The sequence below is a fragment of the Podarcis muralis genome, chromosome 2 (genome assembly GCF_964188315.1).
Source record: "Podarcis muralis chromosome 2, rPodMur119.hap1.1, whole genome shotgun sequence".
Lineage (NCBI taxonomy): Eukaryota > Metazoa > Chordata > Lepidosauria > Squamata > Lacertidae > Podarcis > Podarcis muralis.
Window position 1 is genome coordinate 67,276,462 of NC_135656.1, and position 27,081 is coordinate 67,303,542.

General features: G+C 44.0%; 1 protein-coding gene across 3 annotated transcripts in view; it reads left to right on the forward strand.

The window, feature by feature from the left end:
* The window catches only part of HRH2 (histamine receptor H2), a 35,685-nt gene extending 12,084 nt beyond the window's left edge, over window positions 1-23,601 (forward strand). The window contains exons 2-5 of one of the 3 annotated variants that reach the window (XR_003705265.2): window positions 6,850-8,658; window positions 14,768-14,894; window positions 16,102-16,259; window positions 22,906-23,044. Coding sequence is in view for 1 of the 3 variants with exons in the window: in XM_028718393.2 (XP_028574226.2) it covers window positions 7,481-8,658; window positions 22,906-23,092 (1,365 nt within the window). In the remaining 2 variants the exon portion in view is untranslated. Of the gene's footprint in view, window positions 1-6,849; window positions 8,659-14,767; window positions 14,895-16,101; window positions 16,260-22,905 lie in introns of all 3 variants that reach the window. The other 2 variants (XR_003705266.2, XM_028718393.2) reach the window with 2 other exon arrangements.
* Window positions 23,602-27,081: the final 3,480 nt, after the last annotated feature.

The following is a 27,081-nucleotide window of genomic DNA, read 5'->3' on the forward strand; positions in this document are numbered from 1 at the left end:
ATAACAACTGTGTTTATGGTTGTTTACTACATGTCCCCTTATTCTTACTTCCAGACTTGTTAGTTGTAGCAGTCTTAGTAATATTCTTTAGCGTTGGCTGCTAGGGAATGCAAATAGATTTATGATGAGGGGTGGGAATTGGAGTAATAGCTGCTGATATCACAAAGACACTGATCATCAAGGGTAAATGCATGCAGACAGCTCTGTACTTAAGACGTAATGTATTACCTTCCTATTCTTCCCTGCTTTCAAACTGTGCCATTCCCACCATACACCTGCCAAGTGACCCAGGAAGAGAAGGCAATTGAAAGATCTCATTCATTTCGTAAGATGGTAGATTCCTCGTTTCCCAGGGTTTCTGCATGTGTTATAGAGCAAAGTGAGGGGCAGATGGGGCTCATCAACCTGGGAAGATAGCCCATCTAGGAGAAGGAAAACTCTGGTCCTAAACCTCCCCTGCCATGTGGGATATCTTTGGGAGGAGAAAAGGCTAAGGAGCAAACTCTACACCTATCCAGAGCGGCATCTCAAATACAGTTGGATAGCGCCTTATACGCCTCTTTCTGGCAATTCCTGCAGCTGGTGCCAAACGTATTTCTCTGCTTTCCTTTGGACCACAACAGTGGTCCAACAGTAACAGCACCCCAGGACCTCCATAGACACTGCCCAGGCTTGTGCCCTTGGGGACATCACTTTGGTAGTGCTAATGCAGTCGTTTCACTTCATCCCTGGAGGTGCATTCCATTGTCTCTTGAGGCAGGCAGATGCCAACGACAGGTTCCTTGACTGTGCTCTGATTTAAATAGGACTACACCAAAGTAAACAGTGACTTCCTACATAATGGCATGCTGATGTTTTGCTTTTATTTATTTATGTCGTCAGAACCTTGTATTTGATCAGTTAAGGGGATACGACTGCAATAGGAGAATCTTTCAATAAGAGCAAAGTGCTCCATTTATCTATGCAGCAGAGAGTTTATGAAACAATTGCTTCTGTATTTGAGAGCCAAGAGTGTTCAGAAAGGTTATTTGTATAGTGTGCAGGTCTCAGTCAATAAGTGGAGTATGAATTTCTGTTGAGATATGAAGTTCTTTTTAAAATAAAATAAAATGAGGCTGCTTCTATCCCAAGACTCCCCCTTCATATATCTATATATCTAGATCTAGATCTAGATCTAGGGGGCATGTAACATTTGCTGGTGACAATTCTCATTCTGATCCCAACTAATGCATCCTACATTCTCATATTATCTCAAACTATAACAGCACAACTTCACTGATGCTGTTGGAACTATTTCCAGCACTGCTGGACATTGATTTGGCTTCACTTATTGTAGTGGAGATATTGGTGTTCTCAAACATACTCTTGTTTTATAAGAAAAGTGTTGAAATCACCAGTCATTTGTTAGCTCTTTTAAAAAAGAAAATGAACCAAACTTTTTTTCAACTTCATACCTTTCCAAATTACAAAATATTCTATAAAATTCCTTCTGGTCGGCCCTGTTTTGCATTCAGAGGGTTTCAGGTTCAATCCCTGGCAACTACTACTGGAGAGCCATTGTAAGTCTGTGTAGACAATACTAAGCAAAATGGACCAGTGGTCTGACTTGGTATAAAACTGCTCCCTGTGTTCCAGGAACAAATAGCACAATGACCATTCAAAGTAAGGAAGAAAGGAGATCAGTTGCTACGAAGTAAATTTATTAAATTTTTTATACTAATCTAGAATCCACCTGTTAATGTTGTTGGAAGTACCACAGCAGAGATCATTCAGATTATGATTTAAGACATGGGTAGGCAAACTAAGGCCCGGGGGCCGGATCCGGTCCAATTGCCTTCTAAATCCGGCCTGTGAACGGTCCAGGAATCAGCGTGTTTTTACATGAGAAGAATGTGTGATTTTATTTAAAATGCATCTCTGGGTTATTTGTGGAGCATAGGAATTCATTCATTATTATTGTTCAAAATATAGTCCAGCCCACCACATGGTCTGAGGGACGGTGGACTGACCCACGGCTGAAAAAGGTTGCTGACCCCTGATTTAAGAGTTCACTTATCATTAGAAGCAAGGATGAGGTTCCTGTTCCTGTTGTCATAGACTGATGAAATACAAAATTATGAGTTTGTACATAAGGGTACCAAAAATATGATACATCATTTGGATTGTTTGAACTCAGTGGTGGTGGGCAGCAGCTTTAAGGCATCTGGAAAATGTGTATGCTGGCAAAGCGTGTTCTCCAATAAATGAGAGCACGTGTTGCGGTGTGGGCCACCAGGCCAGGCCTCTTGTTGCCAGGCAGGTTAATAGTTGTTGCCTGGCATCATGATTGGGTAACCGGGTTGCTGGGGCAAATTGTATGTTGCAAATTGGGTGGGTGGGACCATAGTCTTTAAATATTGGTGCACTCTGGTTTCTCTTTCTCTTTGCAGAGTGCATCGGATCACCCGCCCGCCCGCCCTCTTTCCGGTTGACCTTGCTTTGCCTGTCATGGGGTCGTCTGCTTTGGAGCGGGGGCCTAGTAGGAATTTTGCCATTTGGTGATTGGCTGTGCCATTTGGTTTTTGCCTACTACTCAGCAATTCGTCACAACTTGTAAGGTTGCGGTTAGGCATTGGTTATAATATGCTGGTGGTGGAGGGGTCAGGCTGGGCCTGCCCCTCCTATTGCGATGAAGGGAATTCCGTTAAAGGAATCCTGGGGCTTGCCACGATTTCGTCCAATCCCTGTTATGGGACCAGGGCCGCCCAATCCCTGTTATGGGAATCCTTGTTATAGGACCGGGCAGGCAAGCTTTCGGGGAGCTGCTGGGGTGAGCGGCGTGGGTCCGACACTTAGCTCAAGTGACCCCCCAGTTTGACTTTCTCTTCTACTGGCTACCGATCGGACCTCGGGATGTCAGTTCTGTCCCAGGCGGGGGGACAGATAGTCATAACCAATGTCTAAACAACCACTCACTGATTTTGTATTTTAATAAAGTTGTGGCCAAAATAGTGCCCAAAAACCAAAACTAAAATTACGTGTTATGTGTGAAGTTATTTGAGGGGTGGCCTGGGGACCTACACACGCAAAGCAGCCAATTCTAGCAAGGACATTAAAAGATTGGGATTTGAATTACAGTATTCTTTTATTCGGTGCTTGTCATTTGGTCCTTGGTCTTAACTTTCAGCTAGCTGGTAGAGAGATTATACAACACTGGCATCAGATATATTGAGGAAGTTCGCTTGGCTCCTGCATTATCTTATAGCTCTGGTTGTCATAACTCTATTGTGAACCTGCACATGACAGGAGATGGAAGTACAAACACTCATAGCCTCAGTTCCAGAACACTTACTGTGCACATGAAGGCAGACTCCCTTCGAGTAAAGTCAGACCTCTACAAATCCATCAGAATAATTATGGCAACAGGTACCCCCTACTCATACCTACTGTTTGTGATTATTATTACTGACATATTACTGAAGGCTTTTCCATTTGCCTTCTCTCTGGGGCGAAGCTGGGCAGCAGCTGCTGCTGCTATAGTTATAGTTAATAATAATAATATTAAGAATAATAACAATACTTTATTTCTAAACCCACACACACACACACATCTGGATGGGTTTCCCCAGCCACACTGGGCAGCTTTCAACAGAACATTACAAACAGAATAAAACTTCAAACATTAAAAACTTCCCTAAACAGGGCTGCCTTCAGATGTCTTCTAAAAGTCAGATAGTTATTTCCTTGACATCTGATAGGAGGGCATTCCACAGGGTGGGTGCCACTACCGAGAAGGCCCTCTGCCTGGTTCCCTGTAACCTACCTAAATCTTGAATGCTTGGCACATGCTTAGGGAGGAGGGGCAGAACCACCACATCAAAGCTAGGAAAAACTGCCTCTCTGCCTCAGAGGAGGAAGAGCTGTGGCAAGAAGACTGGGGGGGGGGAATGCACAGTGGGGCCGGTCTCACACTCCCAGGAAAAAAGAAGGCCCGTGACCTCCTCTCCTCGAAAGGCTGCTCATGCATGAGTTCCTTAGGGAGAGCCTTTCCACCTCCTTTCCTTTCCCACCAGCTGACACAACACTCCCTTCCCCCCATCCAGCCTTTAACCAAGCGATAGAACTACCGCAGAGCTCTCCTCGTGGCACCACCAGCACACAGCTCGCCATCTCAGCTCTTCCCCGCTTTCCTCCTCCCTTCAGCCAGCTGGGAACCTGCCACCAGGTGCAGCCTATCACCACCCCCACCTCCCTTTCCTCCGACAGTACTCAGGCAGCAAGTTGTCTTGGGCCAACCCTGGCAACTACTATTTTAATGCATTGAGTCCCAATACCAATGCACAACACTTTCAGTTGCAAGGGCATTTGCAACTGAAAGCAATTGGAGGAAACCTTTAGAAAAGGCCAGCTTTCAAGCAAGTGAAGTAAAAGATCTTTCAAAGCTCTGTAAATTCCATTGATTCCATCTTGTGCCACGTCAACGCTGCGCTGCTTGTTGCGTCCTGTGAACTAAGGTGCTGGGTAGCTTCCACAAAACTTTACATCAGGCATGATCTCAGCTACCGTCTTCCTGAGATTCCAGCTAATACCACGCCTCTTCTCCTTGCTTCTCATAACTATGTTTTAGTTCTCTATCAGTGTATGCCAGATGTGAAGGAAATGAGCTGACCTTAAAAATAAAGACCTTGTTTGTATTTGTTTTGGGATTATGGGGTTAAGCTGTTGGATGGCGTGCATCTTTGCCCATCCAGAAAAACAAGTTGATAGGTGACACAGTTTAATTTGAACAGAATGCTGTAGATATAGTTCAGTGGCTACAGCTAGGTTGTGGGTGTGGCCTGCCTTGCTTTAACAAGCTCTGGCACACTTTCCCCCTTGGAGAGGGAGGGGCAATTCACGCCATCCTGACTCCTGTCTCGACTGCTTTCCCAGCTAGTAAGATTGCATGTGCCTGTTTTTTGACTGCATCAGTTAGTTTGTTCTGTGAGGTATTGCCTGCAGGTAAGAGAGTATTTGTGCTGATTGCAGTGTTGGGCATTGTCTGATTGCTGAGGAGATACAGCAGGGGTTTTGGTGTAGACCAGGACTGCCTTGCTAGAAGAACAAGCTTTACCATGGACAGTGAGGTCAGCTGTGGCAGAATTGTCCCCAAAAGGGGTGACTCCAAACACATCAGGTGGGTCACACCCTTGATGTAGTCTTTGCCCCAAGTGATATGAGGAATGCACCGTTATCTGGTACAGTTTGGACGGATGGTGGCAGTTTCCTCCTGAAAAGGCGGTGGTCATGTTTGGATGGCCCACCCTCAGACCTTGAGGAACCTAATGTGTTGCTGCATACTCTGGGGGGTTTTCCAGCAGAGAAAGGAGACATTCCTGTCAAAACCTTGGTCTTGCTATGGAATGGTGAGGTGAACTGACATGATTGCTTCCAAGCATCCTCTCTGGCATTGTGGAGCCCAAGTGGTCCCTTGGTATTCTGAGGAGCTCTGGGCTATGAAACAAGCCAGGTGAGGACCAGAGTGTAAGTAGTACAAGTCTCAATCTGATGTCAACCAAAGATTGGTTGGAGCACGTAATTGTGGCTACCACATAGCAGTGTAGGGTGCAAAGAAAGCTCATTCTGCAGCTTGCATTATATCCTCTAGTAGCCAGCTGGTGTAGTTGTTTCAGATGGTTTGAAGGTTACTGACTCTCGCTGTGGGGGAGGAACCTTTGGAACATTGGAAGACCTACTGTGTCCCACTGGCTACACACTTTGAGGATAAAGTCACTCAACTTTGGAGTGACCTTGACTCTGCTTGCACAATAGGACTTCCCTCTCTTCTCCCCCTGTACCCCCACAGATCCTCCAATCTGCTCTAGAGGACTGGGGAGCCCCCAGAACAGGTTTAGCAGGCAGGGAATGGGGGTGAAGTCTTGTGTTGGGGGTTGGAGGGAAGAAGTCTAGTTGTGCAAGAAGACCTTTTCGCATGCACTCATACCCCACTTGGCGCTACATTGGATTCCACCCATTGTTCTTTACAATGCATTTGCTTTCTATAGGGGTACAATTGCTTTAATTTACTATTGTTATCCTTGCAGGTGTTGAGTGGTGGGTGGGTGAGGGTTCCATAACCTAGAATATGTTCCTAGCTCTAGCCGTTATTTCTTTGATCTCGGCCTTTAGCCTAGGAGTAGTTAACCTCTGGCGCTCCAGATATTGTTTGACTACAACTCCCATAATCCATGAATATTAGGCATGTTGGCTGGGGCTGATGGGAGTAGGAGTCCAGCAACATTTGGAGGACCACATATTGGTCACTCCTTGATTAACCCCATCAGGCTCTCTTCTGATGTCACTAGAGTGAAGCAGCTGTCGATGAAACCAGAAACAGTGTGGTGAATATTGAGGCATTCTTTGTATGAATCAGCAACCATGTGGTCTGAGCACTTTCAGGGATAACAGTGAGTCTCCAGTGAGAATTCCCATGTCTACAAAGGAAAGTCATAAGCCAAGTCATAAGTTGAAGGAAGAGGGGCAACTAGTTAGTGGAAGAGCACATTCATAGTATGGGAAATTCCCACCCATATTTGCTCCCTGGATTTCCAGTTAAATGACTCAGCAGGTAATGGGAAAACATTTTCTCTGTCTGAGATTCTGGATAATATGCATCACAGACAAGGAGTAGAGAACCAGTGGCCTTTTGAGTGTTGCTGGACTACAACCCCCATTATCCCTGACCATTGGCCATGCTGGCTAGGGCTGATGAGACTTTCCAACATCTGGAAAGTCAACCATTCTGGGCTAGATGGACAACTATATTGACCTGATATAAGACAGCTTCATATATCCTATGTATATCATCTGACTCTTAATTCTTCCTTCCAGATTCTGACCAGGAAAGTGTGCATATCCATCCCTCTTCTATTTTGATAGATACCTTCAAGAGATGTAAATTGAGACACAGTCTAAGAATAATGAGGTCACTGGGACTCTTCCAGCCCTTTTCTGGCCGAACCTATAAAACCACATGTGGTGATTAATGCATCGTACAACTTAATACAACCTAATGATTTGTCTGAAAGGAGGAAGAAGAGAGGGAAGAAAAGGGAGAGGCCGAAACTAGGCAAAACTGACTTGGTAGAACACAAAAAGTGTATGAAGAGCCCTTCTGGGTTCAACTAAACTTCATCTGATCCAGCATCCTGCTTCCAATTGTAGCCAACTAGATGGTTCCATGAGGTCTTCAAAAGTAGGACATGAAGGCAACAACCCTACTCTGTTACATGTCCCCACAATCTTTTATCCAGCTGTCTACTGCCTCTGAACATGGATGTTCCACTTAGCTATCATGGTTAATAACTGTCTAATAGACATGTCCTCCAGAAATCTGTCACACCACAACATGGCTAACAAGGAGTCTCAGTTGGATCTTTCTAAATATGCAACCAGAGGTGTCGTCTGATTCCTAGCATCTTTTCAGAGCCATGATGCAGGGGCCTCTTGTGAAAGGTGGTGAATGAAGGCATCTGGACAAGCTCTTCAAGGAATCAGACCTAACCACTTCTTCCAGAGTACCTGGAGCAGCAGCTGTCATGTGAGTCTGCACGGAAGCAAAATGATACTTCCCAATTACACCACCATGAATTCCACAGATGGTACAAGTGGTTGGGAACAAGTGCCAACTGCAATTGTTCTCGCAGTCCTCATTATTGGGACTGTGTTTGGAAATGTGATGGTGTGTCTAGCTGTCTATTTCAACCGGAGGCTCCGCAACCTGACAAACTGCTTCATTGTCTCCTTGGCCTTCACAGACTTGCTGCTGGGCCTCATGGTGCTACCCTTTTCGGCCATCTATGAGGTCTACTCCCATGAGTGGATCTTCAGTGTCACCTTGTGCAATATCTACATCAGCTTGGATGTCATGCTTTGCACAGCATCCATCCTCAACCTCTTCATGATTAGCCTTGATCGCTACTATGCTATCACAGCACCCCTCCGCTACAACACTATGGTCACTCCTAAGCGGGTGGCTGTGGCTATGTTCCTTATCTGGGTGGTGTCACTGATGGTCTCGTTCCTACCGATCCACTTGGCCTGGAACACCAATGGCAGCACTGTCCAGAACACACAGTCAACTGATGGGAAGCAGGAGTGCAAGCTGGAGGTCAATGCTGGGTATGTACTGGTGGATGGCTTGCTTACGTTCTACCTCCCTCTGCTAGTCATGTGCATCACATACTACCGGATATTCAAAATAGCCAGGGAACAAGCAAAGAGGATCAACCACACCAACAGTTGCACAAGCATCAGAAATGCATTACCCACTGTGAAGGAACACAAAGCCATTGTGACTCTTGCAGCTGTGATGGGAGCCTTCATTATCTGCTGGTTTCCTTATTTTACAGTGTTCACATATCGGGGTGTGACGGGTGAAGCATACAAAAGCCTGATGACCATTGTCATGTGGCTTGGTTACGCCAACTCAGCATTGAATCCAGTTTTATATGCTGCACTGAATAGGGACTTTCGGACAGCTTATCAGCGGTTACTCAGGTGTCGGAGAGTGGGACCAGATGCCAGAGAGGTGCCTCTAACACATGAGATGAGAAATAAAACTTGTAATAAGGAAAGTAAACTTCTACAGCTGCATACAATGAATGGAAAGAACCCTGTTGTCCAAGATGGCACAGACAGGTAAGCTTTCTCTTACCTTTGAGGGGGAATTGTTGTTGAGAGGGTTTGGTGGTAGAAGAAGGGTTGGAACAGGTACCGTTTAGATTCAGGATGCATGCAAAATATATTTAAAGTTGCATTTGGTGCACTGTGGGGCATGCATCCACTGGCAGATTTGTTGAGAGCGATGAAATAAGTCTGGTTTTTCCTAACTCCAGCCCTGATTAGTCCCAGCAAGGTATGTCCTGAACAACTTTTAAATCTTGTACTTTTTCCCCTGCCAGGAAGCACAGGGAGAGATTTAACTTCAGATACATTCTGTCAAACAGAGGGAACCATCAAAGATATGCTACGCACACAAACACATACACTACTAAATATATTGATGCAATCTTCGAGCGGTGTGAGATTCCAGGGGTTCCAGGCACTTACCCAGGGTCCTGTTTCCTTGGAATATGGGACAGCAGAGACTGTGGTGTTTATGGTTTATTTACACATATACACAACTTGAGCATTAACATTCCAAAAGGATCTGGTTTCTCCCATAGTCACAGGCTTGGATTCAAACAGACATCAGATATTTCTCTCAAACATTGCTCAACTCTCTTTTTCTAACCACTAGCCACTTGAGGGCAGGGGCCCCACCCATCTGTTATCTCACACAGATCTACTTCCTTGGTTCCCTTAATAGCCTATCACCTAAGCTATCACCTCAACAGGAAGCTTATATTTTAACACTTGCTCGCTCCGGGGGTTAGAAGAGTCTCTGCACACAGTCTACTTGCCCCCACCCCAAACTCCTAGCAGCATAATTATACATAAGAGAAATAAAATATATATTTTTAATCCTGCTAGGCGCATGACAGAAAATGCTGAGGAACTAATAAGATGTATCCGTACTAAATGAAACAACAGTCACTTGGGTTTGAAAGTGACTGGCAAAGGGGAAGGTAGACTGCTGCACTGCAGAACACTCCTTTTTGAAACTTTGGCAGTCACTACATTTCAGATCCACACATGTTGTGCTTGCATGTGGCTTGAGTGGCAGCCAAGTTCATTAATCAGTACAAGCTCCCACTATATCTGTTGATTAAATTCTAGTCTGGGCTCTTCCTTTTCAATAACATGCAAGATAATACAGTGGTACCTCACAAGACGAATGCCTCGCAAGACAAAAAACTCGCTAGACGAAAGGGTTTTTTGTTTTTTGAGCTGCTTTGCAAGACGATTTTCCCTATGGGCTTGCTTCGCAAGACGGAAACGTCTTGCAAGTTTGTTTCCTTTTTCTTAACACCGTTAATACAGTTGCGACTTGACTTCGAGGAGCAACTCATAGAACGCGGTGTGGTAGCCTTTTTTGAGGTTTTTAAAGACTTTGGTGATTTTTGAAGCTTTTCCAAAACTTTCCCAACACCGTGCTTCGCAAGACGAAAAAAATCGCAAGACGACAAAACTCGCGGAACGAATTAATTTCGTCTTGCGAGGCACCACTGTACAACTATTATCTTAGTTATTAAGACTTAGTATATGGGAAAGACATCTCTGAAGTACTGGCTACAGAGGGATTGGGGGATGGTTGCCTGGCTCTGTGCAAGGATACCCAGGCTATGTCTCTTGTATTTAATGGCCCACTCCTAGATTACTTCAGCATGGCAGGAATAAATGGTGAGAACATAATAAGAGCCTGGCTGGATCAGACCAAAGACCCATGTAGTCCACCCCCCTGTCCCAGATTCCTGTGGGAAGTGTGCAACATGAAGTGCAAAGTTCTCCTGGAAGTTACAAGACTGCCATGGCAATCCCTTCCACATGATCTTAGGATCGTGATATTATTGGGAAGCAATCACATTTCAGAAGCATCCATGCTGCTGAGGTAACATAGGGATGGGCCCTAAAGTATATAATTCTTCATTATAACTGTCGAATGAGAAGCAACTGCTCTACATTAAGCCAGGTTTCTCTTTCGCAATCAGTCACTATTTCTACATGCAATAGTCTCCAATAGCTTTGTTTAGTCTCTGATAGCCATTTATTTTTGTCATTTTGGAAGCAATGCAGAGGATTGTGTGCCTTGATTTTCGTTGTTGTTGTTGTTCATACAAAAAATAGGCAGAGATGAAATTGGGTCAGTCCACTCCCCTGGAAAGGTACCAATGTATCTCAAAATTAGAGCCTCCTGTCATGAACATTTGGTACTTTCAGTTCTACATTGATTCGGTTGTGCAGTGGAATGAGTAAAGAACACCCCTAGTTCACTAGGTGGAGGGGATTTGTTCTTCTGAAGAAACTAGAAAGTGTGATATGCACATACAGTAGCTAAGTGGATGTTTGAGATAAGCAGGAACAAATTTGCAAAGGTTCCAAATGTAAGATGCAGAAAGAAGAAGCAGGGTAATCAGTGCCAGAAGAATTTAGGTAGGTCTGATTACCCTGGTTATAAGGATTTACACTCCTAAAGGCCAAAGAAAACAGGAGTGCGGGTATGTAGTATAATTTCATTGCTTCCTATAAGCAATTCTGACTTTCACCTCCTTCCAAAGCTTTGATCTGATCCCATGGCTGCAACTTGATAAGCCTTGAGGAAACTTTCCATCTGGCAGATAGCACTTACTTTCACTGCCATGGCTCCAGGAAGTTCCAACAAAGGGTTTATTCTTTTGTTTTATCACAGCTGACCCTGGGATAAGGTAGTGAGGCAAAAGGATTTATCAACAGCAATGGTACACCTGGGTGCCAACAGCTAGGACTGGTGCTGCTGCCTCGTCATATGTTACAATGAAAATGTCTCCAAAGCACAGATTTGTGGCACAATTGTGTCATTTTCAGATGCAATAGCACCGAGAGATTTTATCTGCTGCTCTTTAGAAACCATGATGAATCACTCTGATTCCTTAACAGTTTTTTAAATGATGGCAAGGGCAAACTTTAAATATATGGGCTTCTGTTCCATGATGTATTTCTGTTCCAAAAGTTTTGTTCAGGTTACTATGGACTGTGGTTCACCTGATGGTTCAGCCACTCAGCACTTTAATGGAGAGAGAATGATTCTTATGCATATGTGTGATCTGCATAATCGGGACTAGCAGGACATAGCTGACTTCCCAGAGTAAGCAAAAGGTTGTTGAGGGTAGTTTTCAGTGCTGGATTTTGGGTGGTACAGACAGTTCCTCTGCACAAGGCACCAAGCCGAGAGGACATGAAAGAACAACAACATAAAAAACAGCCCTATATTTATATGGGTAAAAAAGTAAAGGGACCCCTGACCATTAGGTCCAGTCGTGACCGACTCTGGGGTTGCGGCGCTCATCTCACTTTATTGGCCGAAGGAGCCGGTGTACAGCTTCCGGGTCATGTGGCCAGCATGACTAAGCCACTTCTGGTGAACCAGAGCAGCGCACGGAAATGGCGTTTACCTTCCCGCTGGAACAGTACCTATATATCTACTTGCACTTTGACACGCTTTCAAACTGCTAGGTTGGCAGGAGCAGGGACCGAGAAACGGGATTCAAACCTCCGACCTTCTGATCGGCAAGTCCTAGGCTCTGTGGTTTAACCCACAGCACCACCCACGTCCCAATTTATATGGGTACCTATTCAATTATTGTGAAAATAATAAATATTTGGGGGGGGCACCAAATTTTGCCCTCATTCAGGGCACCATATTACCAAAGTCTGCCCCGGTGGTTGTCTCTCTAGCTTTGTGTTATGCTATGCATCCTCCATGGCAGCCATTTTGTGACTGACATCCCTAACACTCCCTCAAAATTTGAAATATGCCCACTAGTCAGTTGCACAAACCTACATTTCTGGAATGCACTTGAATCTGTACTGCAAAATACTGAGTCTGGAGGTGACCTGAATACATGTTGGAGCTCCCTGTGGCTGTCATTTAAGCATTTAACAGCATACGTTTAACAGCCTATGAATGTCTACTTGGAAGTAAATCCCACTGAGTTCAATAGGACTTACTCCCAAGTATGATTGCAGCCTAAATAAGTGGCTCAATTTGCAGAGTAAGTAATGTGAAAGTAAATGAGCTCCACTCACTGAATCAGCTTGGTTCAGCAGAGTAATTTTGATAACATGAGTACTTTGTGTAAATTAGAAAACTCCTTTTTTGAGAAAACTCTCCCTGTTGCTGCAGACGATGCATTTCTGCAAATCAGGCCCATTAGTTACTGCCATCCTCTAAATCAAAGCAACAGCTTCATTCTGAAACTCTCGTAAGCAGCACTTTCTCAGTTTTTCCTCTGCAATAAGAAACCACCAGAGAATAAAGGAGTCCAGGAAATGGGAAGTGAAAGTGGACATGGAGAGAGTTCATTGAGGAAATGCTGGATTCACTGGAATAGTTTAATACAGTAAGCAGCAGAGGTGACTGAGAGAAGCAGCTCATGGCTGGAAGCTAAAATGACACCAATTCCTCTTGAAACAAAAGGCAAACAGCATAGGTAATTTGTCACCAAGGCCTGATCTGTAGAAGTATTTCAGTCTCAAATAGGTTTTTTATAGGATGTCCAAAAGTCCAGCAGAAATTAGACCATGGACAGGCTTTATTGTCGAAAATAAAATAGCATTTACTTTGTCTGAATGTTCCCTGCAACATACTTAGGCAATCCAATTCAGAGCTCTCCATTCTCTACAATGGAGTCACCTTGTCTTTGATACCTGAAATGCTGCCACACGACTTGCAGCCAGGCCCCAGTCACATGTAAGTGTAAAAGCCAATGCTTCCATGTCGGTTTTAGGTTGGCTGGGATCTGCTTCATAGAGCATGTTACTCTGGAGTTATGTGAGCTACACTGGCTTCTAGTTTGGTTCCAAATGCAATTTCAATTGCTGGTGACTGTAGAGCTCTAAATGGTTTGTTATATGAATGGCCTTTTTGGTAGACTCTTCTTCATTGGAGGTTCCTAAGCAAAGGTTGGATGGTCATCAGTCAGGGATTCCTTAGTTGTGACTCCTGGTTGGACTAGATAACCCTTGGGTCCCTTCCAACTCTATAATTCTAAGTCTGTCGGCCTTGTTGTCTTTGTGCTCAAAGGCTCTGTCAACTGAGACACAGTACAGGGTCTTCTCAGCAAGGGCCTTCTCATTCCACCAAGTCTGTAGAGTGCTTTTACCTGGGACACCAATTTGGTTCTCTTTCTTTTAGCCTTTGGGCAAATGTTCACGACATACTTCTTTTTCACCAGGCTTTTGCATTGCACCCTGCTGCTACAACTAGTTTTTAGCATTGTTCTGTTTTTTAAAAAAACTCTCAGTTCTTTTGTATGTTTTACTGTGATATTATTGTGATTTCCTGTTTTTCATTATGCTGCAAGCTGACCTGGGGACTCTTGTCCCCGAAAGGTGAGATATCAGTCTTCCAAATAAATACACAACCACTACCATTTCCGTGATGGCAGCATCTCAAAGGAGCATCACAGAAATCTCAGCAGCCACATTAATGCTGCTCATGTAATGGTGTCAGTTCACACAGATAGCAAGTCCGCATAGGTCAAGGCTGGAGGTGTCACACACACACTTCCTGAGGTGACCCTGGCAAGGCTACCCTGTGTATATGGCACCAGCACTCATTCTTTTTCTCATTGAATGAACCTGTTTGAAGGGGGGGAATTATGCTGAGCGACATAATTAATTGGAGGTACTCACCTCAGCATAGGCATGCCTGTCAACTGTCCCAGAAAAACCAGGACATCCCAATTCCCCCTGCAAAAATACAGCCATATTGGGCATCTTGCTTTTGTGCAATTTTGGGGCCCCCAAAAAGCGATCTCACACAGGGCCCCCAAACACTTTTTTGGGCACTGTACACCCAAATAGCTCTTTTTTCAGGTCCACGATCTCACATGCATCATGTGACTCATGTGGGATTTTGGACCAGGAAGATGGTACCCTGGATTGGGGCCACGTTGTGTTGGAGGATATGCATAGGGTATTATGAACAGGGTGGCCACGTGCATATTGCAAAAAAGAGGACAAATGAGGGCATATATTTGCATTAAAATGCATATGCTAATTTATATGTATAGCTATGAATTGAAGAATGAGTATTATAATTTAAATAGAAATACAATGGTAGGGAAGATTGTGACCAACTGACTAACTGATGAGGGGCAACTTCAAGGCCCCTCCTGCTCTTCCTTCTTAGGGTTCTTCGACGGCCCAGCCTTTCAGATAGAGGATGCATTCAAGCAGAGGACTGTCCTCTGTAATATACAACATATGACCACCCTAATGATTAAAGTTATAGGGTGAGTAATCTTGGGAATATAAACACTGAGATCCTAGAGTAAAACAAGAAATGCACATTCTTGCTTTGTTCCAAAGGGCATTCTCATCTGTGCTTATATTTATTCTTCTTGAGATGGTATATTTTGAAGTCAAATATACTAATCTGTATTATATGAAGAAGCAAAACTAGACTCCTGTCTGAGGTGAATTTCAGATCAGATTTTGAACCTTTTTTCCACCAGAAAGTTCCACACCCTTTTTCAGTATTGTTTTTACTTTAGACCAGAGGTTTCCAAACTGTGGTCTGTCGACAAGTTGCATCCAGGTGTTCCATGGCAAGCCTGTAAGATCACAACTAAAAATAATACAGCACCCAACACAGCACATTATGATTGCTGCAGCAGACAGAAAAATCATTAAGTTGTCCACCAACCTTCAGTAGTTTTCAAGTGGACACTGGGTAGGAAGGTTTGAGTCCTACTGCTTTAGACAGACCAACTGCACATTCCCTTACCAACTGACAAGGAACTACATGTGACAGAAGCAGACTGATGGGAATCTAAATTTAAAACAACAAGCTAGTATCAGTGTGTGTGGGGTGGTGGTGGTGGTGGTAGGGAGCTGAACCATCCCTCTGGTTATACATGTTCCCCAATAACAACTGCAGCACAGTTGTTTCCTTCCACCCCCAGCCAAGCTCCAAAACCAGACATGACGACTGGTGGGAGAAAAAGTGGTTGGAGCATAGCAGCTTGAGGGGGGGAAGTGGGGGTGTGGGGGTTAAGTCCTACCAGCCACGTCCAACCAAGCTGTTCTTTCGATCCCAAGAACCAACCCGTTTCTATAATTCGGCAAGACCTCAGCTGGGTCTTGTCCCTTTCATGTTTACATTGATCCTGGAGGTGATCTGCAGGTTGCTGCTTGGACCTGTCAAATATGAGGAGAAATATGCTCATTTTCCCTGCAGAAGTAACTGCATTACCGGTCGCAAATGAGACTGCTTTGAATTGTAATTCTGGTTTTCCTTGCCTGTTCATCTCGGAACTGGAGCATAACATAAACCAGAGCACATGGAACACAATGTGTTATCGTGCAGCCAAGTAACAGGATAATAATAGTCTGAATCGTGCATATATATATATATATTTAATTCTCAGCATATTGTTGTCTTGTGTCACTGACAAATCATTCTTTCTCTTTCTCTCTCTCTCTCTTTAACCTTTTCAGCCCTGGGCCTTTTCCCTAAAGTGCACACAGGCCAGGCCAGGCCGTTAACAGTGGTCACTGTGACATAGCTCTCACTGTCCTCTTCCAAAAAACCATTGAGGACAGAAGGACAAAGTTAGATTTTCCGCTGGGGGAAGCTTAAAATCGGGGGCACTTGGGTGAGTACAAGGGGTGTTGCATCTAGAAAGGGATAAAGCTGTTCTGCATAGTCCAATTGAATCTCCTTCCTTCTACGGCCAACAGGAATCCCTGGGTTAGGTAGTGTTGCGTCTTTTCCCCAGAGAGACATTCCTTCCGTTTATAAACAGCTGCCAGGCATCTCCATGCTAGGGAAAAACAGCACAGCTTATGCGATCTCTGTCCGTTGCACAGCTGCTAAAAGGCGCAGAACCTCTGTTGAGAAAATACCCCAGATTGGCTCGCAGGCAGGAAAAGGAACCACCCCATTTCTTTCCAGTTCAGGCAGATACAATACCGTCCCACTTTTCCTGTCCCTGTAGCTGCTTCCAGTGAGTGTTTGTCATGAGATCGGTGCAGGTTTTCTGCAGCATCCCCACAACATAGTTGGCATTAAAGTATATGCCTTCTACCACTTATCATGATAGCTAAATCTCAAAGTAGTTTACAAAGATAGAAATATATCAACATGGTTGCAGAGCTGAGTTGTGGAAGGGTCTGTGGGTAGGAGGAGGGATCTTGGGACGAGGCCTGAGAGAAGAGTTAAAGGCAGACAGGCCTAGTATTGTCATTAGTGCTTGAGTAGGAATGACTAATGTTGATTTCTTAAGAATGGCCCACTGTCCATCTCTGGCTGAGTTACTGGAATAGGCCCCCAAAATGACATCCCAGTATTTCTCTTGCTTCACATTCTGGGCTCCCTTTGGATTTTCTCCTGAATAACCTTCAGGAACTTCCCCTAGGTTCCAGTAACATTCAGTCAGCTGCTTACTCATTTCTCACAGGACAAGGGAGATATGACCATTTTCTCCAAGTTTCTAATACTAATAAAATGAAAATAGCATCACATATTTTCATGAGGAGAAAGAATGTTGCTATGCCCCTAAGGCAGCGGTTCTCAACCTGTGGGTCCCCAGATGTTGTTGGACTACAACTCCCATCGCCCCTAGCTAGCAAGGCCAGAGCTCGGGGATGATTAGAGTTGTAGTCCAACAACATCAGGGACCCACAGGTTGAGAACCACTGCCCTAAGGGGAGCACTAGGCCCATGTTTCCATCATAATGGTGGGAGAATGAGGGGCGCAGAAGGAATTTGAAAGGCTGGATGGTCATGAGTGCTTAACCCTTTCTGCATCAGTCCCCAGTTCTTTCCAACATTGTAAAATGAGTTTTTCCCAACCAGAAACAAACACATCTTGAGCAGCAGATAGAGAAAGCAGCCTGCCCATGCAAGAACCCCTTGCTGTTGTGTTCATAATGTATTGTCACCGTAGCAAACAATTGCGGAAATAAATAACACATAGTTCTGCCCTGTAGTTCCGACTAAACAAAATGAGGAATCTGCTTTCGTTGGGCTTATCTACAGTTCCTCTTGTCCCGCTGCTTCCCCAGGGGGAACTGCTCTTTTGCACTCAATCAGAGCAAAGGGAAATTCAGGTTTTCTGCAGGTTGCCGTTTGTTCCGATTTAGAGCTAAAGAGGTATTCCTGGGGAAAGAAGCGGGGTGATGGGGAAACCGCTTATCCTGGGATTTCTTAGCACAGGGCAAGCAGAAGTGTGGATAAGCCCGTTGACTGGCAAGTCTCACTCACTAACGGATTTTGAAACAACTTACTTTAAAAAAAAATGTATATTTTCCTGTCACATATTACAGTACATCATAAGGAAGCACCCCTAAGATGCAGGCTAAATCATGTAAGGATTTGAGAGCAAGGGCAGAACTGACACAAAATTGTTAAGATGCTTGAACAGGCAGTGTCACCGCCGTCGTCACATTCCCTGTACTTTCTCTGCAAAGCAAAGAGTGAGATAATAGAAAGCCTATCACAGGTCACATTGCCAAGGAGAAATTTTATCACTCTGCTTCAGCATGTACAGGATGTGATAGAACAGCACAGCATGTAACTTAGTGAGAAAGACCCGCTCTCTCATTTCGATGTGCTTCCCCTACATGTGATAGTCCTTGTGGGGCTTTTAGTTTGCAAGATAGCCTGCTCATTGCAAGGCAGGTATATGTAAACACATGTATAAATACACTGAAACAGTCACACATATGCTTTTGTCTTGCCTTTGAAATCATTTCAAGGCAGTTTGCAAGTCCAATTTAAAATAAATAAACAAACCATATCCAAATGTCAAAAGCCACCAGAGGATTACACCCCACACAGGGCAGCTAACGGTAGATGACCCTGTGGGGAGAGGGGATAGTCCTGCAGGAACAAGCTCTAATGCAGGCACAGGCAAACTCCTGCCCTCCAGATGTTTGGGACTACAATTCCCATCATCCCTGGCTAACAGGACCAGTGCTCAGGGATTATGGGAATTGTAGTCCCAAACATCTGGAGGGCCGGAGTTTGCCTATGCCTGCTCTAATGCCTTCTATGCCTACTGTTAGCCAGGAAGAAACCATACTGTGAAATTTCCACCTGAGCAACTGCTTTTTGATGACTTCACAGTTGCCTTTCCAAGTGTTGCTGTTCTTTTTTATTATTATTTCTGCCAGTTCTTATGGGTGTCCCAGAGGTGGCTGCAGGTCAGTAGCTGCCTTTTCGAAGATTCCATCATTTACATACTTTTTCAGCTATCCAAGAATGCAAATGACTTCCTTTTTCAGCAAGCATTCCTAGTGGGGCAGGCATTGCATTGTTATTTAACTGCCCTTACATGTTTTTGATCCACAGTGATGACAGAAAGTGAGCCTGAGGACTTAATCCACATGTCCCTTTTGCCCCACATTTTCCAGACACAGGTCCTCACTTTAAAGCTCCATGTTGGAACACTCTTTTTCCCCCCCTTTGCCCCAGAGTTTTCCCCACAAAAGCCCACTCTTTCAAGCTGAAGGGCAACAAACAGTAATTTGGGTTTTCCATGGATTGCTGCTTGCTCCGATCCAGCTTTAAAGAGTGGGTTTTCACAGGGAGAGCTCTTGAATGAAAAAGGCAGGGAGCTTGGTCCCAGAGCTTTAAAGTGGCTGGAAAGTGTGGAGGTGGAAGGGTAAGCATGGATAAGCCCTGAGTCATACATGGAAAGTCAGACTTTGAGATTATTTGCCATGAGTCTGGAAAACCTGGGCAGGGCTTAGCAAAGTAAGGACAGAATCACCTCTGCATACCGTCCCACGACCCTCTCTTGCTGATAACATGTCTCAGCTTTATTGACTATGTCACAAGAAGGGGAAAAAACCTAGAGGTCACCTGACTGCCAAAAGGCAGATACAATTGTTGTGCTGGCTCCACACAGCGCACTTATAACCTTGCACAAGATCACAGGCAAACAGCCGGATGGAGACTTGAAGCAGCACTGCCCACAAGCAGCTGCTCCTGGTGGATTTACAAGCTAGGAAGTGCAATCAACTCACCTCTTCAGGTTTGAAATGAGATTTCGCTGCAAGTGTCTCTTGGCCCCGTGGTAGTGATGTGACAGTCAGTGACCCTTGAGTGCATCCATCACAGAAGCCTAAAAGCAGCAGGATGGCAGGGGCACTTGAGTAGTGCCTTTTGAATAAAGATGAGGGCTAGGCCTGGCTGAAAGAGGAAAGAGAAGAGCTTTTGTGCTTGACCAAGCTGACTGATAGGCATGTAATTGAGCATGTCCCTGACAAACCTCATCCCTGAGGCCTGCTCAGATCTCTCACTCAGAGCATTAACCTTCTTTTCTTATTAAAACCTTTCATGTTGGCAAAATGGCCAGATGAGAACTTCTCAAGTAGTTCGCCTGACATCTAACTCTAGATTGCTCTCAAGGTCTTTCCAGGTTGTTGATCCCCGGGAAGAAAGATTACAGATACATTCTGCTTCGCATCAGTGGATCTACCCCATTGACAGGGATACGGAAGAAGATAGCTTAATAGTACAACATCTGTCTAACACATATGTTCATGTTACTATGCAGCCTAAACACTTTATAGAAAAGCAGGCAAATGGAGTTGAAGATTGAAAGTAAACCCTTCAAACAGTTTGAGCAGGCCACTGTTGCATTTTGGCCTACAGGAAATTCATATGAGCCGGTGGCCTCCACAAGAGCACTTTGATAACCCAGTTCCACAAGAATGTTTGATGCCTCTGTGGGACAACTCTTGCAAAGGGACTGATCAAGATGCTCCAGAGCAACTACATGAAGGCTGTGCTCACCCTGCTGCCATTTGTGCAACTGTGGTGGCTGAGCAAGGGATACCATACTTTGTGGGAATCCTGGCAGATATATGCGCAGCTTCCATGTGAATGTGCTGTTTTATCCAGATGACAACTCCATGTGAGCATCTTTGAGTCAGAAGCTTTGTGGCAAATCACTCTCAGAGAGGGGCTGCAGACTAGTTTGAACTTGCCCTGCAAAGATGTCTCTGTCTGTTACAAACCCATCAGCCAGAGAACCTCAGCTAAAATTCAAGCTATGGTTGTGTATGCATGACATTTCCCTTGTGCCAGCAAGGATGGCAGGCACCAGGCCTGTAGGGATGCCAGCAAAACTCCCCTGTAAGTGAACTTTGGAGGCTCATAATGCTCAGCTCTGAGAAGAGGCAGACATCACATCCCTGAATTCTTCCTGGCTCAGTTTAAAATATGAGGCAGAAAAGAATTATTTGCTTACATACTCTCTCCTGCCCAAGCAGCAACTCACTTCTCAACTGCTCCCATCCCCAGTTCCCTTTAACTGGCATTTAAGGATTCCAGACATGGTGAGAAGGATGGAGGTTGGGCCCTTTTAAATGTGGTTTAAAAGGAAAGGGGCAGGGGTTGGGGACTTTAAAAGTATGCATCCCTGGACAAATCTGGCCTAAACTGGAAACAAACCAAGTCATTCCCACAGAAACAGAGGTCAATCCAATGGGGGGGGGGGGCAAAATGAATATGTTAGGGAAGGAATGGGAAAGATCATGCTACATGTCACACTGCAGTTTGTCTCTTTTAAAGGGACATGCATATTGTTCATAGAATCATAAAAACTGTAGAGTTGGAAGGGACCCTGAGGACCATCTAGTCCAGTCCCCTGCAATTCAGGAATCCTGCCCACAACTGTCCCTGGGCAGGACCGAACCACCAACCTTCCAGTTAACAGACAAGACATACTGAGCCACTGAAATGAATATTTTTGCTTCTAGTTGTCCCCTCCCCACATGTAGCAATGAAAGTTGGGGGTGGGGGCATAGGCGCCGACTCCATGGGGCTTGAGGGGGCCCGAGCCCCCTCAAAAATTCGTTTGGGGGGGCTCCGCCCCCCCAATAATCTCCGGCGCCCCTCCAGCAGAGCGCCATCGCCGCCCCTCCCCCAGCCCAAAATGCACAGGGAGGGGCGGGCTGCATGCCTCCTGCCCTCCCTCCCGAGCAAAAGCTCCACCCAATTTCCTTTGGAGCTGATTAATAGGCGCAGCACGCTCTCCCCTATTCGCTCACGAGGAGGCGGCGCCACTTAATTTGCATATTCATGAGCTTATTTATTATTCATGAGCTTTCCCGGGCCCCCCCCAATATTTTTTATAAGTCCGCGTCCCTGGGTGGGGGGCTTTTCAGGCATCTACCTCTTCTTCTTGATTTCCTTTTTCTTAATGTTTCATTTCCTCTACTGAAATGTTTGCTGCAGACCACATACAGCTCATTGCATCTGTGAGGCTTTCTTCTTTATCATATAGAGTATCATTTCCCTTTTGCCGTTTTCTCCTGTGGTTTCAAAATACATCCAGCTGCTATTCTTAAAGGCACATTTGCCTTTTGATCAAGTAATCTCCAAGACAATTGTTCTTCTCCACACGTCTGTTGCAAGACAACTTCAGAGTTCTTCAGCCAGGCAGAGGGAAGCAAGCTTCCTACAGCTGCTTGTTCCCTGGCCTATGTCTGTGGCCAGTCTGGTCTTCCCATTGCCATGGTCTTCTTTCTGGTACAGCCTCACGCTGGAACTTGTTCCCCTTGCCCATCTCCATTTTATGCATTATATTTGGTTTAATGGGCAGGTCTCAGTTTTTTTAAAAAACCCAATCTAGAGCAGCTCTGATAATTCTGGGATTTGACCATTTAAAGCCACTGTCCTATTCTCAGAGACCTGATAGTAAGTCCCATTGAACTCAGGGGGACCTCTGAGCAGAGCTGTGTAGGAATGCACTGTAAATGTGCCTTTGGATCATCATCCCCGACGGCAACATTCACATCGTCTCACGTCCACAGCTGTACAGTAGATGAATAGGTAGTTAAATGCTTTTATCCTTATAAATACATGGCTTAGATTTACTGCATGCCATTCTGTCTCAAACAGCACTATAATCTGTGGCTTATGCACATTCTTCATAGGTCACTTCCAGATAGTAAATCGAAACTGATTTCTGACATCTCTCCATTTGTAAGCTACACTAGTAGTTACTCATTTTCCAGCACTAAATTGTTTATCATAGAAGAACGTAACTGAGTAATTGGAGAAATGGACCCTGCATTTCCTCTCAGAATGTACATTCTTTTGATCTGTTCTGCTTTGTTGTTTTTTTGTAGCCATAAACATGTCTAGCACCATCACATAGCCTGCTGTGTAATTGGAACAAGGAAGCAGATTCTAAAAATGGGAACATTGGGGAATCATTGGGGAAATATTTAAAAGTATCTTCTAATTGTCAGTCTGAACTATTTTCATTGCTGTTCCCCTTGTAGGAATCTGAACCCACCATGTGATAAATCACCCTGTCCTATGCTGCCCTGCTGTCAAAGTCTCTGTTTGGCCAAGGTTCTTCCCAAGAGAGATGTGTGGAGCCCAATGTTTGATCAGCCAGTGGCAAATGTAAGGAAGACAAGGCAACCTTCTGCACCCCATACAGTTATCTACTGTGTCTTCACCTGAGCCAGGACCTGCTTTCTTATGAAGTTGGATGTAGAGAATTATGACTCAAGGTAGCTCAAAGATTGCTTGAAGGTTGTTGCATCGGGTGCACCATCTCAGTCTTCTCAAGATGGTTCGATAGGGGGCTTACTATGCAGGGACTTCGATTTCCCTGAAAGACTCTTGACTATAAATGTGGTGTGAATCCAGAAGTACTTGGAGATGCGTGACTGTACATACCTATAGGATTATCTGTCCACATCTAGGACAGGAAATAACTGTGGCTTGGGAGGAAGTGACAAAAAGGAAGGACTTCGTTCTTTTTGGTATGGTCATTATACTCCAAGGCATTTCTTGCCCTGTTAGCCTATAAATGTCATATTTATGCCCTCGGGATATTTCTTGCATTGACAGTATTCAATATGGAGTCATCTTGCATTTTCAACATAGTTTGTGGTTTCCAAAACTTCTGATAAAGTGCATTTGACAAATGTTTTGAATATTTAATAAATGTTAGCTTCAGAATTCAACAGTGTTTGGCTTCTATTTATCAAGTTTTCACTTTGGTCTTCAATATATTTCTATTCAAAAACAGTAGGGAAAAAGAAAGAGAGAAAGAAAGAAACAACAGAGAAGGTATTTTGCTTAAATGTTAAGTGGCATTTCACCTTTTAATGTTTCATGATAGGATGACATACACTTTGCACCCAGATACTTTTGAATGGTAGAGTGTGAAGGCCTTTTTGGGGTGGAATGGGGATGCTGGTGTCAATGGGATGCTATTTTCAAAGATAAAAAAATTTCTACTAAAATATCCAAATAGCTATTTAACAAGCACTATTTGAAGAGCACACAAGGTGTGTGAACAAAGCATCCCATACACTTTGGAATGTGTAGGATGTGTTTAAATTTCAAATATGATTAATTAAAAAACTTCTGAAGATGTGAAGAATGGAACTCTTACCCTGCTGAATGGTCACAAGGCTTTCACCCCAGAGGCCAGTTGTTCAGTGTGTGGTTTGAGGGCAGATACAGCTTGTAGCCTGGTTTCTTCCTTTCTGCTTCTGCAACCCAACAACCAGATACCCATGACCATGCCAATTTTGCATTAGATATACAGTATTAGAAACTGAGCCGCTATTGAAGCAATAGAACAGAAGAGATGGCGTTCATGGACCACTCCTACCATGTAATCTCATTCTTTTTAAAAATAATAATAATATATTTTTATTAAAGATTTATTAGTTTTCTTTGGTTGGCTGTAGTGAGAATGTAATCTCATTCTAGAGATAAGCATGGACATCGTGATAGGCTGAGGAGGAACTAGAAAATGGAGAAGGGTGCTATGTGGTATGGTGGTGGTTGGGTAAATTGTCATACAGAAACAGTTTCCAAAAGGTCTCTGCATAATGATAATAATGAACCATAATGACTAATCTCTGAAGAAGAATGACAGTTTCTAGTATGACTGTCAGCTCTTGAAATTTTTAAAAAGGCTAATAACAACAACAACAACAACAATAATGACAACAACAATAATTGATTTGATTTGATTTGATTTGATTTGATTTGATTTTTAGCCCACCCATCTGGCTGGGTGGTTTGCAGCATATCTAAAAACATAATAAAAATATAAACATTAAAACTCTCCCAATACAGGACTGCTTTCAGATGTCTTCTAAAAGTTGTGTAATTCTTTATCTCCTTGACATCTGATAGGGTCGTTCCACAGGGTGGGCGCCACTACTGAGAAGGCCCTCTGCCTGGTTCCCTATAATATTACCTCTCACAGTGAGGGAATCGCCAGAAGGCCCTCGGCGCTGGACCTCAGTGTCCGAGCAGAACAATGGGGGTGGAGATGCTCCTTCAGATATACAGGGCCAAGGTCATTTGGAGCTTTAAATGTCAGCACCAAAACTTTGAATTGTGCTCAGAAACATACTGGGAGCCAACGAAGATCCTTTAGGACCAGTGGTATATGGTCCCAGCAGCCACTCCCAGCCACCAGTCTAGCCGCTGCATTCTGGATTAGTTGTGGTTTATGAGTCACCTTCAAAGGTAGCTGTTTAATTCAAAAGATGGAGCCCAGCAATTTTGGTGGACCTGGGGGTGGACTCTGATGTAAAAGCTGTCCATTTGCATAATATGCCCACCAACCTAAAAATGTGATAGTGGCTGCAGCAATGTGCCTGGCTTTTCTGGCAAGAGCACAAAAAAGAGCTCTTTTATACCCCAGGTTGTTAACATAGGTCAACAACATGTTTTACTGGAGGGTCCCTCTGCATGTCAGAATTGTGATAAACAACACATTGACAGGGGGCATCTAGCAAACCTGCTATACCTGGCTTTTGACAAAGTAGTTGATTTAAAATAAGAACCCAAGGGATTAGCAACACATTTCATAGACAAATTGTCAAAGAGGACCCTTTTTTTAAAAAAAGTAGCTGAGGAGGGAGGCGAGGTTGGGGATTTGGAGCAGAGAAACAGAAGCAGGGAGGGATGCTTACTGGTACCTCTTCCCTGCCTGTGGCCTCTTGCTCCAAATCTCCTTGGAATTGGGACGGGTGGTGGGGAGCCTTTCCACCATGTGCAGAATTATGTTTGTGGCTGTAAAGCAGAGATGGGGAAACTCAGGCTGGGGGGGGGGGGCAATGGAGCACTTCAGCTCCCACTACCTTGGAGCTTTTTCCCAGGCCACACACCCCTCTCCTGCCACACAACTCACCTGCCCTCTTTTGCACCACCCTTGAGTGTTTGTTTGTTTTCTGAGCAGAATGAGTCCTTGAACTTCGATAATGCTTCTTGCTTGCCTGGCTGGGGAGGAATGTGCGAGTGGGGGCTGGACTAACCTGCTGTACATAGGTAAGATTTGCACTCGCTGTTATGCCCACTTTTGCCTCTGGCTTTGCCTACCGCTGGCATAGGGTCCCCAGAAGGTTGTCCAGAGGGAAAGTGACCCCTGGAGTGAAAAAGGTTCCCCGTCCTGCTTTAAAGAGGGAAAATTATGGTAATGGACAGCTTTCAGGTTTGGAAATCATGAGCAAAAACTTGCAATGAAAGGCTTAGCAGTGCCACCTACCTGCCAGATACATATTTTTTACTCTCCGCAAATCTGGCGTTGCTCGCTCAATATGTGAGACACAGTATTGTGTATTTCCACAAAGGAAAACGAGACATTTCCTTTTTTTTTTTTAAATGATATTTATTAGAAGTTTAATAGTTACCAAAAAAAAGGAAAAAAAGAAAGACAATAAAAAGTTACAATACATCAAAAAAAAGACAGAAAACAATACAGCAAAACAATAAGAAAAACAAAAACACTTAAAAACACATCCAATATTTCCGTATCTTTACCTTTCATTTACTTGTTTCATCGACCTCCTCACACCTCCCTTTTTTGTATTCTAGTTCAATTAGCTATTTCAGCAAATCCTTTCCATCTTTCTCAATTTTTGTTCTATAATATATCTTAACACATTCTGACCTTAAATTTTACACTTTGGCCCATTGACAATCTATTTTTACTTAGTTCTTTATAACATTACTGCTAAAACCATGTAGCTTCATTCCAGCATCCTTCTAACATTCATTAATTTTTCAGTATTTCTGTAAATATACTTTGAATTTTTTCCAATCTTCTTCAAAGATTGAAGAGAAGAAGAAGAAGAAGAACGAGACATTTCCTCATGTCTCCCAGAAACTGTAAAATTTACTGTCAATGGAACAAAAACAATTCTGATGAATCAGGAAGAGAAAGAAAGAGGATTTTGTTTTGTCAGTTCTTGGGAATGTGTTGTAAATTTTGCCATTGAACAAACCTCAAAGCTCTTTGCTACAGCGAGGCATGAGAGCTCAGATTTTATATAACCTGGTGGAATTTTTAATATGTGAGGGAATACTGCAAGGATCTCTCATATAACTATTGCAACTTTTATCTCTTTTTCTTTGCCAGGAGATTTATAGGAATTCAATGTTTTGTTCTTCTTGGATCTCTCCAAATTCCTTTTAGC